The 14660-nt window shown below is 43.1% G+C and overlaps 1 protein-coding gene across 6 annotated transcripts in view; it reads right to left on the reverse strand.

Annotated features, from left to right (window-relative positions):
* FHIP1B (FHF complex subunit HOOK interacting protein 1B) overlaps window positions 1–14660 on the reverse strand; it is a 21016-nt gene continuing 6356 nt past the window's right edge. For all 6 annotated transcript variants that reach the window (XM_074305021.1, XM_074305018.1, XM_074305017.1 and 3 more), the window contains exons 4-12: window positions 14395–14553; window positions 13937–14023; window positions 13499–13666; window positions 8981–9060; window positions 8489–8655; window positions 7201–8016; window positions 3084–3262; window positions 2531–2693; window positions 1–553 (exon numbers count right to left, since the gene is read on the reverse strand). In XM_074305021.1, the coding sequence (XP_074161122.1) occupies window positions 183–553; window positions 2531–2693; window positions 3084–3262; window positions 7201–8016; window positions 8489–8655; window positions 8981–9060; window positions 13499–13666; window positions 13937–14023; window positions 14395–14553 (2190 nt within the window). In that variant the 3' untranslated portion in view covers window positions 1–182. The remainder of the gene's footprint in view (window positions 554–2530; window positions 2694–3083; window positions 3263–7200; window positions 8017–8488; window positions 8656–8980; window positions 9061–13498; window positions 13667–13936; window positions 14024–14394; window positions 14554–14660) is intronic.

Raw genomic sequence — 14660 nt, forward strand, 5'->3', positions numbered from 1 at the left:
TGCTTAGACATTTCCCTTTTATACATATTGCAACAATTTCTCCATAAAACATTCATCTCAAATAAATTAAAAAGTTATCTTTCTGCCTCCTTGGCAGCTAAAAACGGAGCCCACCTTATATCCAGCCCCCCCTCCCTGGGCTCCTGATTGTCCAATGGGCAAGGGGGATAGAGAAGGAAGGACTAGGGTTCAGGGCTGGGCCTGGCAAGGGTCCTGGGCCCTTCTTCAAAGGCCTCTAACAGAAAGGGTGAGGTCACTGCATGGGCCTGGGAAATGGCTGCCAGCTCCTTGAGGAACTCGGGGAAGACCACTGCGCAATAGACAGCATTCTTGATGCGCAAAGCCTCACCCTGACGCTCAGCAGGGCCACTCCGGAGGGGCAAGGGTGACGTCCCCAGAACTGAATGGGAACCCAAACTCCCACCAAAGCCCAGAGCTGGACCAGGACTTTCACGACCCAGCTGAGGAACTACTTGGACTGCCTGTCGGGATCGTGTTGGACTGTGTGCATGACGAAGGAGCAGCTCTCCCAAGGATGGTTTCCGGGCCTTCACTAGGAAGCAGGAGAAATGAGAGGAGATTATGGAAGGGGCCAAGGTTGAGCTGGAGGGTCAGAATCCCACTTAGATACTCTAAGGAAAAGACATATTTAGGACATATCCAGAAGCTGGGTTCCATCTATTCTCTAAGAACATAACCAGGATGGAAGGGGGATGGGAGTATGGGGAAAGTTAGCAGAGGCGAAATGCTTTCCTAGGACTTGGTCTACTCTCTACCTTTTCCACATATTTTCCCACAGTTTCAGCAAACTAATCTCCACTTTCCTTTCCTCAACCCAATCTTTCACAAGTACTGTTATCCTCAAGGCTAAGAGATGACAGCTCTTACCTGTCCCATTAACCTTCCAGTCTTACTGTCCCACATTTTTCTGCAGTTATTTCTACTAAGCCAATATCCATTCCTGTCCCTGAATCAAAGCTGCCATCTGCTTTCATCAATCCTTACGCCACTACTATAAGATCCCTCAGTTTCCCATTTTTAATCTTTTCAACAAAAAGCCTTCTAATTTGCTAAGGCTCACCTGTATTCCCCCCCTCTCTTACCCTCCATCACCTGACCACTCCTTTCAAGGACTCTGCTTTCTCAGAAACCATCATACACCAGTTAAAGTTTCACTGAATCTTTGAATCCCATGGCTGCCAAATCCTGTCACTTCTCTCCATCTTCCTTTAGCATGAGGTAGTGTAAAAAATTCTTGGTTTGGAGTCAGGTCTTGGGTTCAAATCTTGGCTTTGATACAACCTATGTATTCATGGCCAATCACTTAACACCTCTGGTCTCATTTCCTCATCTTAAAAAAAAAAAAAAAAAGCAGGAAGGAGTGTTTGGATTCTGTCCCCTATAACAATTCCTTCCACTTCTAAATCCTTACTCTTGTGCTCATCTTTGTAACACCAGTACAAACCCTCATTTTCTTAACTTGGAATTACAATTTCAGGCTTAGTTCATCTGCCTACTCATAGAAATTCTCCAAAACTTTCCAGTCTCATGCCCACTTTCCCAAATTCTTCACTTTCTATCCAGCTGATCTGTCTCCTAAAAACTCCCCAGTCTTTTCAAAATTCTACTGAAGTGGTTTCCCCTGCCTAGAAATGCTCTACCTTTAATCTTATCCTATGCTACTCTATGCTTTGTCCAGCTTTAATCTCACCTCTCTCTAGTCTGTCCAGAGCCAGAAGAAACCTCTTCTAATTCAAATAGCACAAGCTTTCTGTAGCACTTATTACAAAATGATCAGACACTATCTGATGCTATTTTTATCTATATGAATATTAACTCAATGAGGGCAACTACATTTTCTAATTCTATGGATCCTCAGAACATAGTACAGAGCATGCTCAGCAAGCCTTAACAAATGTGGAATGATTGATGTGACTCTGGGCTCACAATCTTTGCTGTTTCAGAATCATCTATAAAAAGGGGATAATATCTTTCTCTCTTATGAGTTATGGTGAGGATCAGATGAGATTACTGTAAATAACTTAGCACGGTGCCCAACACATAATAGGTGCTCTATAAAGGCTATTTTCATTATCATTTAGAATTTGTAGCCCTCAACATGAGTATTGGAGGTACTAAGGACTCAAGATCCCACCAAAGGAGATACAAGTTCTAGAAAGCTGAACTAACCCAGAGTCACTGAGATAACAGATTCTAGGACTTCACTGAGACTAAGAAGGATCAGAGGAACAGGGTATCAAATGAAGGATTCAGCAGAAGTAAGAATTCCATAGGGAATAGTCTCTAGGGTATATTACCTCATTAAGAGTTACGGACTGGGTCTTTGAGGAAAATAAATCAGATGGACTGAGGACTTGAGGGAGAAAGGGTTTACCTCAGCTGTCAGAATAGTTTGAATTTCATCAAGGGAAAGAAGGGGACAGAGGAGTGAGAATTCTCTCAGAAGAGTTCAGAGAGATTGATCAGAGGTCTTAAAGAATTTAAAGAGAATAAAAAGAAAAGCTCTCACCAAGGGTATCTGGGCGCCGAGGGACAGATGCAGTCCCAGGACCCTCAGCCCAGTCCAGCTTGCCCCGGGCAATGAGGTACTTCTTGGCTTTGGAGAGTAATGCTGGAAAGTCATCCTGGGAAGCTGCAAAGCTCTCAATCTTGTTCTTCACTGAGCCCAGCACCTATGGAGCAGAACTTAATGAGCTTTTACACATTCCAGGCTGCTCCCAGACCCCAAAGGCAAGACTCATCCCCAGTTCCTGCTGGGGGAGTTCTTAACTCTGGATTCTTTGAATGGCCCCAGACCCTTACTGTTTACCCCATTTCCTCCTTTTATACAATAAACATGAACATTCATCCAATGTACACAACCTTCTCCTAAACAATTCCATTTCACCACCCAAGATTTTCTCTCTCCCAAGCACATTGATGAGGCAACTCAATGCTCAGCAAAGTGCTCAACAGCACATAATTAAATGGTAGAGCCAAGATTTGAACGTAAAGCTTCCTGATTCTTTAGTCATTATACTATACTTCTACCCTTCCTAAAGAAAATGCCTCTCCTTTCTTACCTGAAGTAGAGACTTGACACTGGGCTGGAAGACCATGTTGGTGTTGAGCAGGAATGAACGAAGCAAGGGCTGGGGATAACAGGCCAACTGAGCCACGAGTCCCGTCAGCAAGAAGTTGACATAAAGTGAGTTTTGCAGCATGTTCTCCAGTTTGGCAAAAAGCACAGCCATGAAGGGGCCTGGAGACATGATACACAAGACTTACATATACCTCTCAAAATGATATGGCTCATATTTGTAACATATGAGACAGATCATACCCATAAGCATCACAGAACTCAGATTTTACATATCTTTCCTTTTCCTTAATATCTTATTTTTTCTGTGTAAGTTAGTAGAACTGTGTATTACTGAGAGAAAGACTGATAACAGAATACCACAGGGGAAAGAAATAACTCTTACTATCAATGGAATATGAAAATTGTCTTTAAGTATATCTTAAAGGTTATCTGGAAAAGGAGGTAAACTGGTTCTGTTTGGCTTCTCAAGGTAAAAGTAGGAGCAATAGCTAGAAGTTGTAGAGGCAGCCTTCCACTCAATGTAAAGAAAAACTCCCCCAAAAGGAGAGCTATCCAGTGTGAAGTCTGGATTAGCTCCCTGTAGACCTCAGGATCAGCCAAAGTCTTTAGGGGAAGAAGTAAAGGAGATGGACGAAACTCCAGGAGGCTTGCCAACCTCCCTTCTCCTCCTAGTCCTCCAAAGTGACTCTGGCTTGAATTATTCCACCCCCTAATCCCTCCTACAATTATCTGTATACACCAAAAGATTGAGCCAGCACAGAATAGTGAGAAGGGCCATTTCCAAGTATATGCTAATAGAGGTAATTAGCCTTAAGTGCTCAGTTCTCTGATAGCAGTTCACCTATTGAGAGTTTCAGCCCTTTACAATCCAGAAATAAAATGAGGAGCCTTGTAAATTTACAGGGAAGCCTGAGGACCCCCCCATCCCTTTGGGTGGACACTACTTATTAAAGATGCTAATGAGGATTCCATTACAAAAATATATAACTTGAAGTCATCCCAGCATGGGAAAAAGCATTCTATTTGTAGTCTTAAGAACCCTAGTGAGAATTAGAGCTTAAACTCTCTTAGCTCAAATTGTGTCTTCTATACAAAAGAGGTAGGTGAACTGTGCCACAAGGTCCCTGAAAATAGGAACTGCTTCAGTCATTTATTTGTATACTCAATTTCTCGAAGTGTCTGACAAACAATAAGCACTTAATACTTGACTTATTTATAACATGTCTATAAACTCTCAATTCTATGATCCCTTCCAACTATTTCTGTCATGTGAGTTATCAGAGAATTAGAGCTGGATCTTAGAGGTCATCTAGTGAGGGATTCATGCCAAGAGATGCCAAATTATTTCCTCAAGATTACATAAGTATTAAGTGGCAGAACTGGACTTTTAATTCCTAAGTCAAATCTTTTTTCCACTGTACCAACCAGGGACTTAAGAAATGGTAGCAGTCTCTAAAACTAGATTGAGGACATTTTGGTGCTCTTTAACTCAGCAATTTGGAGCTCTATGAGTTTGCTGCATTCTATCATCTTTCCTGAAATTCTAGTAAAATCATTTTGAGAAACCACATCTCTAACTCTCAGGGGGAAACAGGTATCAAGCCACAATGAGACAAATGCAAAGGAATTAGAAAATTCTGGCAATCTAAGCATCCAGGTGACAGAAGTTGAGTGGAGGGGGTTCTACCCAAGCATCCATGAGGAGATGACTTGTACAGGTTAAGTGAGGAAGTAAATAAAATGAAATAGAATCTAGCCAGCCAGTTTTCTTCCTGACTTGGCTACCAAATCTTCACAGAGGGAATCATTCTTTAGCTTCAGATGTGTCAATCAGTTTTCCCAATGGAGAAGAGTCAGAAGACCCAGAAGGACCAAGTCTTCAATTCAGCTCAAGATGTTAATCAGGACATAAAATGGAAAACAAAGAGAACACAGGAAAGTCAAAGGATCAAAGGACAGCTCTTGGTTTCAAAACAGGAAAAAAGAAAGTAACTTCCTTTGGGAAAGGAATTAATATTATATAAGGACTCATGAAACCCACCTTCAAGTCCTGGCTCTGCCATTTACTAGCTCTGTGGTCTTGGGCACTGAGCCTCATTAAGAACCAAGTAAATTTACTTATTTGTAAAATCAAGGGAGTAAGAAAGAAAAGTCAAAGAATAAGATTTGGAAAAGGACTGAAAGAGCCATATCTGGACAATTTCAGGATCATTGATTAGAATGAGAGATGCTAAATCATTTTCAAGTTCTCTTTCAGTTTAAGAATGCTGAGTCTTGCCACCAAATCAGTGGCAAGTAGGATAAAGTGAGAAAAATCTACCCTCTAGGCAGCATGGCCACCCATAGTTTTCAGCATGGAAACTAGATAAAGACACCAACATAATCTATTACACTAGACAAGGAATTAGTAAATGAGACTGGACTATTAAGTGTGATTACACCAGACCAATCAGGACAGGAGATACAGGATGTGTCAAGGAAATTACAAGATCCAGACTCAGCCCAAGGAAATATCAGAAGAGAATAGCATTTCCTGTGGCCAAGAATCAAGAAAAATTTGCAGCTGAAGGAGAAGACTACAAAGTAAGATCAGGGGAGACTCTCAGGCCAAGGGAAGAATTTTCAGGATCATGGATAGAAAAGTACCTTTGTTTTTGTCCTGAAGACTCCAAAAAGGCATAGTGGAAGCTTCTAAATAAGATGAATAGTCCTGAAGCCAAAGGAAAACAAATTCCTGGCTCACATAAGACAAGGAAGAGGAAAAGATCTGCTGGTTTGAGCCACCTCTGTCCAGAACTAAAAATCTAAAACCAACCATAATTCAAACAATAAGGAAAATAAAGCCAAATCCAGTAAAAACCAGAACGGTAACTAAAGCAGCCGAGCAGAGAAGGGAGGGATGAAATCTGAAAAGCATAGGCCTCTCTCCTTTATACCCAGAATGGACTCCCAACTCTACTAGCTAAGGTAGCCTTTTTCAGAATATATTTTTCGTTGTTTGTCCCATGTTCTTCACTTCAGGAGCAGAAAGCACTTAGAAAACCTCAGATTTGGGGTGAGAGAGTGATTAATTTGTTGAAGTTGTGAAAGCATACAGTAGCTAGGGTGCCCCCTGGTGGAACTTCCTGAAGGTGGCAGCTAATGAGGAGGGCAGGGTGACAGACCCTTTGCTTTGGTCCTGGAGCTAAAGGACGGAGGAACTGCTTCAACAACAGATCTAATCTAGGACACTTCACATATATGCCTCCCACATGTAACCTGAGCTGCACATACACAGGCCTCCTACACAAGACATGGCACATGATTCCCAAAGGTAACAGAACACAGAAATGGCTTACATAAATGAAGCATCTACATGCCTTCTTTCAGAGAAAGACTATCAAGAAAAACTTGAAACCACACAGACCATCCTAGATTCACTAGGAATAGAGACATAAATTAGGGGATAAGATCAGATCTAGGAAGACAAAAGTATAGATCACATAAGACCAAGAGATCATTTGCAAAGGGAAGACTCATGACCAGAGTATGGGTCTTCAAACATGAGTGACATGATATGGCAGGACATAAATGCAAGACATGGGTCAAGAAAACAGCACAGTATAAGGAAAGCATGAGAACTTAAGCGAGGGAAAACAGACACGAAATGATACACACAGAACGTGAGCCAAGAGACACATGAGAGGCTCAGCATGAACATAGCTCTGAAGTAGGAATCAAGACTAGTCTGGTAGGAATCCTGCCTCCAGACCCTGCTCTCTATAGGACCCCATGCAGCAAATCCCTTCACTTCTTGGGAGTCTCAGTTCCATCACCAATAAAGTGAGACTAAGAATAGCATCTACTTTCTAGGATTGTAATGAGGAACAAATGAAAGAATGCATGTAATGTACTTAGTAAACCTTAAAACCCGAGATAAGTGTGAAGTCTTATGATTAATATGGTCCAGCCAAGGTGCACAGAAGCCAAGGAACCTCTCAAAATGGAAGGGAGAGAACGGGAGAAATAGGCAATACCAATAAGAGCACACATGGGACACTGTTCAAAGGCACACAGCCCAGTGAACATGAGGGAAAACACTAGAATAAGGGACTTACCTGTGAAGGGTTGACTGGGCACCTGACTGGGAATCCGAAGGGGGCTGCTGAGGAGGGGGCCGAGGGGTTCAGGTGGAAAGCTGAAGCTCTCATAGACGGCCTCCTCTTCTTCAGGAGGTAATGGGGATTCATGTCGAGCATCTGGTCCAGCACCCCCATTACTCAGTGCCACCTCCAATTCTCTTAGCTCCTTCCCAAAGCCCTCCAGCCCAACCAACCCTCCAGTCCCCTCCTTCTGTTCCCCAACTTCCTCACCTGGCCCCCGACGCACTTTCTTGGCCCCCTCAGGCCAAGGTCCTAGTGCTCCATTGATCTGGAAGGAGGTCAGCAAGCCAGAGCTCTCTCCTTCCCCCAGAGACAACATCCGTGCCCCAACATGGGCCCCACTTCCTAGCTCTTCCTCCTCCCCCTCATCCTCCCCATCCTCTTCCTCTGGCTGCAAGCTCCGCTTCTTAGTCCGAGGGCCAATGGGGCCAGGGCCAGGGTCCACAGGGCTAGGGTCAGCAGGGGGCTGCTCCCCATCATAGGGGGCAGACCAGGAACGACAGGCATGAACACAATGGTCCACACAGCGCCGAGCTTCCCGAAGATACTCTAGGTAGTTGTCTTCCAGCTCACCTGGCTCCTCCACAGAGCCAGGTCGGTGGGCAGGGCTGGAGGCTGGAGATGGGGCCAGACTGGGAGATCGAGGAGCAGGGCTGGGAGGCTCAGTGCCACCCAGGCTCTGTTGCCGAAGGAAAAGAGCAAGCCGAGATGGCGTAGAGGGCCGGGTTACTGTCACCACTGAAGAGGAATCTAAATTGGGGCTGCCAGGCCCTGTAAATGCAAATGAGGAAAATAAGGGTCATGGAAGGAATTACTGTGGAATGGGGGAAAGCTGATTATGGGAAAGGTCAAGGCAAGACAGGGGAGGAAGAGTCAGGATGAGGGAATATAGGAGATAAAAAGACAAATGAGAATATCAGAACAGATCAGAATAAGTAAATCTACTTTCATCTCCCTTTACCTTTCAAATTATCATCCCAGCCTACCTCTCATTCCCTGGGTTCCAAATGGAAAAAGAATGGAGGAGCTGATGGAGTGGTACAGGTCAAAAACAAAGAGGGAGTTTGGGAGAGACAGGAAGAAGATGGAAACTAAAATGGGATTAGGAGCTGGGAAGAGCTCTATTCAGAGGCAAGGGCTAGCCCAAATCCTTTCCACCTTAGACTTTATGTGGGATTAAAAATATTCCATTACAAGCTTGTTCCAAGGAAGCCAACCCATTTTTGCTAGTGGCTAGTCCCACCTCGAGCCCAAGAAGCTTGCTCCAAATGGGGTGGACTTGGAGCACGATGATGCCGGCAGCAGCGAGGGATCAAGGACAAGAACTTGTCAGCAGCCCGCCCATACAGGTCTACATCACGTACAGCTCTCTTCTGGCTCAACATGACATGGTTACACGGGACCAGATACCTGCCGAAAAGGGAGGAGCAGCAGCATGGGTCAGATACTTGAAGGACAAGGCATCTAAAGGCACAGAAACTATGATTTGGGGAGCTTAAGGGATTGGGGCCCAGGGAATCAAAAAACATGGGGATCAGGGAAGGCAAAGGAAAGCTGAGAGGGTGGGTAGGGAATTGATGGCAAAGGGAAGACTATGTTGGAACTCTCATAACCCTTTCACACCTAGCTAGGGAAAATGTACCACTGAGGTCTCCCAAACAGTGCCCTCCCTTCACCAAGCCCTCTTGGAGGTACATTGGGGGCACTCCCAAGGGGATTCTCCCACTCACAATACCTAAGCACCAGCTGCAGCACCACATCCTCACAGTTGAGGTTCAGAAGAGTTCTGAAGAGGCTCAAGGAGACCATGCAGAGCTAAAGGGGAAGGAAGGAGTTACTTACCTTACGGTTCTCACCCCCACCACTCCCCAGGCTCAAGGCAGCAGCAGAGAGCTAGGAGGAAGAGTGTATCTGCAGAGTTTTCATTTCCTGCTATTCTCCACTGCCTTTTAGGCAGAGATCATGTTCATATAGGAAAAGGCATAATCACCTACAACTCTCCCGCTAAAAATAACAATTCACATTTCTGTAGCACTTTAGGACTTACAAATGCCTTCCCCAAAACAGTCCCATGATACTAGTAAATATTGTCATTCTTATTTTACTGATGAAGTTAACTATCCAAGGTCACACAGCTTGTAAATACTATAGCCAAGATTTGAACTCAGTGTTCTAACTATAAGTCCTGCAGTCTTTCATGGGATAATTTGCATGGAGTCTCATACTCAGCAGTGCACAAGGAGACAGTCTATGCAGATCTGGGAAGAGAAAGGCAGGAGAGACTATAGGATCAATGGTGCAAGACCTATTCTTTCCTTCTAAGGGCAATCTGCTTATCAGTTTGATTTTTTTGTCTCATTAGCTTTGTTATAACAAATTGGGTGTCTGCAAAAAATGCTTTTTAGTCCTCTTTAGTTCTAATCTTTAACCCAACACACACCTCCATTATCATTTATCTGGACTATTGGAATAGCATCTTAACAGGTCTTCCCACATCAATAAATCTTTCACAACTGCCAGATAATCTATCTGCTTAGTTCTTTCCTCAAAAATAATTAGTGGCTCCCTATTGCCCACTAAGCAAAGTTGAAATTACTCTTTCATTAGCTTCAAGGTTCTCACAATTTTGTACCCACAATTTTTTACCCACTACCAAAATTGTACAATTCTGTACTACCACTTTCTCATCCACAGTCCCCTCTACATATTTTAAACTCCAGCATAAAATAGACCACTCCCTAGCCTCCTTTGAGTACTTTTGTTCAATTACTCCCTATACCTGCAATCTTCTCCCTTTCTTCTTCTTATTCTGGTGAGTTCAGATGAATCCTTTTAAATCCAATTTAGAGGGGCACTCTTCCCCACAGCCCTCCCTCACTCAAAGTTGGCAATGACCTTCCCTCTCCCACAGCACTTTCTTGGTAAAATTGGATAATCTAGTTATCTGGTAGTATCTTGGACTCTTACTGGACTATACACTCTCATAAGAAAGGTAGAAAGCTTAGAAGAAAGAACTTAGTGTTCCTTGTGATACCTAAGTTCAAATCTTGGCTCTGCTATTTACTACCTGAGTGATCATGATTAATTAATTAATTAATCTCTCTGGGACCCGGTTTCTTCATCTATGAGAGTCATGGCCTCCATGACCTCTAAGCTTCCTTCCAAATACAGATCTTGATCCTTATCTAAATTTTGAAGAGTCAAAGTATCTAACACAGTGCTGCACACATGGCAGTCTGTAGAACGCTGAACATGTTCCCAAATATCTGCAGACTATTTTAAAACCCTGTAACTAAGTATGTCAAACTATTCAGTGACAATGTAGCGGAATATCTATCTATGGAGAGATTAGGTAACCAGAAAGGTTTGCCCTAGGAAGGAGGAGGAGCTTCAGACTAGGAGAGTCTGAGTCATCTTGTTTGCTCTACAGCACAGCTGCTTAACCTTTTGTGTCACAGGTCCCTTTGGTGATCCAGTAAAGCTGATGGACCCTTCTTCATCATAATATCTGTGCTTTTCAATTCATAGTTGAAGGAAATGCTAAATTTCCATTCAAAATTAGGGAAAATTAAGATGTAATTTTTTTTTTCCCCTTTCCAAGTTCACGTACTCCTTAACATCTATACATGGACCCTCTGTGGTAGAAGAGGGTAAGGGAGAACAATCTCTGAACCACAGGTTAAGAACCCCCTTCTAGGCACGTCAGTCATGTAAAGTACAAAGGGGACAGATGGGAAAAAGAAGCTGGGAAACAGAGTTTTGAATGGGGAGAAGGGGTAGGGCAGCAATGAAAAGGCTATGCCATGAAGTATAATTGTCTGTACAGATGTTCCTAAGAAGTACTGACTAAGGGGAGGAGGGAGACATAGTACCTTTACAGATGAGCACTGACTAATTATTTTCTTTACTCCTAAAGTGCCCCCTTCCCAAGATCTGTGGATGCAAAAGAGCCTCTATAATTAGAGCAGTCAATTTCTCTTTGGCTTCTGGGGTTCCCCAATCCCCCCAAATTCTGTCTATGTATGGACACAGAATCTCAGAGTTACATGAGACCTCTGAAGTCAATTGATCTAATAGACTCCTGTGCAGGATTCCCTTATTCCCAATAAGTGGTCAGCCAGCCTTCACCTGAAAGACCTTTAAAGGCAGGCCATTCCACTTTAGGAAAATTTTAATTGTTTGGTGTAAAGCAAAACTTTCCAAATGAAACCTCGCTCTGTAACTTCCCCTCATTTTTCTTATAAGGAGAAGGCCAATCTCCCTTTCAAACGAAAGGCCTGCACATGTGAACAAAAGTACTGTCAATCCTAAATCTCTACTTCTCCAGACAATCCTCAACTTCTTCCACCAATCTTCACATGACATGAAACTGAGGTCCTTCATTATCCTTGCTGTTTTCCTCTAGGACCTTCTCACAATTTGCAATGCCTTTCCTAAAATGTAGTACCTGGAATTGAACTCCAGCTGTTGTCTTTCCCTTTAGGTCAACAGCAGAGATTACAGATTTTCCAAAGTGGGAAAGATCATTAGCTCTGAGATCAGAAGACCTAGCTTCAAATCTCAGCTTTTGAGGGCTACTTACTACTATGAGACCTAAGGCAAACTACTTGACCAGCGTGGGTGTAGATTTCCTTGTTTGTAAAAATGAGATACTTGGATTGGAAGAACTCTATGATGCCTTCTAGATCTAAGGGAAAAAAGTTAAAGAAGGGGGAAAAAAAAAAAAAAAAAAAACTTGAGAACACACATTGTGAAGTTGATCTTGAAGAGAAAATTCTAAGATGTTCTTAAAAGTTGACCAGCTTAAGGACAAGCAACCTAGTAAGATCACTGGATTTGAGGATGGGAGGTCAAGGCCTGGTTCTATTACTTCCTAACAGCATCAAAAATTATCATCTTTTTTGAACCTCCGTTTCCTTACCTATGAGAAATTCAGAACCAAAACCTCAGTGTGCTGTGAGGTTCACATGAAAGCTGTTAAAGCTTTTACAATGCTATATAAATAACAACTATTATTAAAACCAAGAGCAGCTATTAGTAGCTATGTGACTCTGAGAAAGTTTAATCTCAGGTTACCCATCTATAAATGGGAGTATATTATTTCCTACCTTTCTAATGTATGGAATGGGAGTTATTACAAAAGGGGCCTGATGCGAAACCCTACATCTTTCATACTAGAATCAACATAACAAAGTTTAGAAAAGCTAATCACGAGGCTGACCAAAATATGAGGAAATTTTTCGGCCATAATTGGTAAAAGCTACCTACTGAAGTAAAGAAAGCTTATGATATGTTCATGGAAGTACTCATCACTGACAAAATCTTTGATTTAACAAATTAATAGGTTTTTTAAAAACTATCTTATCTGCTTCAAAGAAGGAAGTAAAGTGGTATTAGGACTGCTCTTGAGACACTTCCTCCACAAGAGGCCTAACTGTTGCATGTTTATCCCCAAAATCTAAATTCAAGTGATCTAAGACAAAGATTTGCGTCCATAATCAGGCAAAGACAGTATAAAGGTATCTTGGTATCACAGAAGTCAAATATAAACTGTTAGCCACAAGAAAAGAATTCAACCTCACCCTCATAAACTGTATGGGTATAGCTCCTTAAAGAAAAGAAAATGGACCCAGCTTCTGGTTTGAGTGTTAGCCCCTTCCTTCCTAGTGTTACTGTATCCTATTTCCCGGTACTATATAAATTATAACTCCTATAAAAGCATGACCAGTAACTTAATCAACTTTATATCCCATACAAAGCCTGCTAACACAGTAGATATTCAAAAGATGTTTGTTAATGAATGGAGAAAACTAAAAATAGACCTATAACTATTCCTTGGATCAAAAGGGCACATAGGTGACTGAGCCTAAATGAGTTACCAACTTATATAAGAAAACCTGAATTCATCTAAGTCATTGCTATTAGAAGTGAGTATTAAGCATGCATAAGACAAATGGGGACAGAAGATTCAGTAGATACCTTGGGGATTATAGGGTCCTATCATGATAAAGAAAAAAGTGGAAAGAATAATTATCTCCTGAGAACAGTAACCAGCAGGCATTTATTTGGAAAATCAGTGCAGGCATGAAGCCAAAGTAAAAAATCTTAAGATCCAAGGAAGATAAGAGCCTTGTTCAGAGATGAGATGATGCAGGGTAGGTCAAAGGACAGCAATCAGGATATGGAAGCAGACAAAACTCAAGAAGCACCCTGACCTAGGGGCAGTAGCCATGACCAAGGACAGGAATTATACCCGTGAGTTACTGCTGATTCGTGAGACGAGGGTGTCAAGGATGGTGTGAGCATCATGCCGGTGGAGCAGCAGGAAGCGCAGGAAGGTTCGGAGTAGGGCAGGTTCGGATACGCTGCGAAGGAATAGCTCCAGGTACGCTGTGCTGGCAATCATCTCCTCCACAGAACTCTGGGGGTGGGGTAGGGTGAGGGGAAGGGGATGGGAATCAGGACCCCCCCCTACACACACATATCCCAAATTGGTAACTATTCCCCAAAATAAGAACTAGGGGAAGATGGGAGGAGAGTGTGTGTATTAGGGGAGGGAGGAAAAAAGGGAGGAGGAAAGAGGGTAATCTTCCACCACCACCATCCCCAGGCCAGAGGAATCAGGATAAAATTCAAAAGATATACCCAATCCTACTCCCAACCAATCCCCACCTCCTGTCCTGCTTCACACCTTGTGCAAGGCAGGGCCCATGACAGGTACCAGGAACCCATTGTGAATGTAATCAACCAGTTGCTTCTGAACCATTGGATGAGCCACCTGCAGGAAAATAATGGTGAGGGAGAAGGTAATCTGACCCCCAAACCCTTGAGAAGTAAAGCAATTATAGGAATTTCCAGGGATACCTCCCACCTTCACACATGCACACACACACACTTTTCTCTCTCTCTCTCTCTCTCTCTCTCTCTCTCTCTCTCTCTCTCTCTCTCTCTCTCTCTCTCTCTCTCTCTCTCTCTCTCTCTCACATAGAGCTGCCAGGAAGCATTCTAAGTCCTCCCTACATTTTAAGGTACACAGTCAAATACAAAGGTTCCTGATAATATCCCCTTATATTTGGATAACTAAGATATACAACTTCAGGCAAGTTTCCTACTGCCCCCCATGCCCCTGCTACTTCTGACTCTCCTTACCTGGATCACAGCATTGCAGAACTCCAGAGAGCTCATAAAGAGTGCAAGGGCTGGTACACTCAGCCAGTCTTCCCGCCTCAGGCAGTGCCAATCATCCCCCCGAACCTCTATCTTTCGGGGTAAAGATGAGTACAGAGCACTCAGTCCTGTAGCCAGCACCTGGAGCCATAGCAAATGGAAGAAACAAGCTCGTTACCAAATGGTTCGTACCCTACCAAAGCCTTCCCCACCCTAAGTGACTGGCTCCCTGGAAGATATCTAAAATA

This window comes from Sminthopsis crassicaudata, chromosome 3 (assembly GCF_048593235.1).
Source record: "Sminthopsis crassicaudata isolate SCR6 chromosome 3, ASM4859323v1, whole genome shotgun sequence".
NCBI classification, from domain to species: Eukaryota; Metazoa; Chordata; class Mammalia; order Dasyuromorphia; family Dasyuridae; genus Sminthopsis; species Sminthopsis crassicaudata.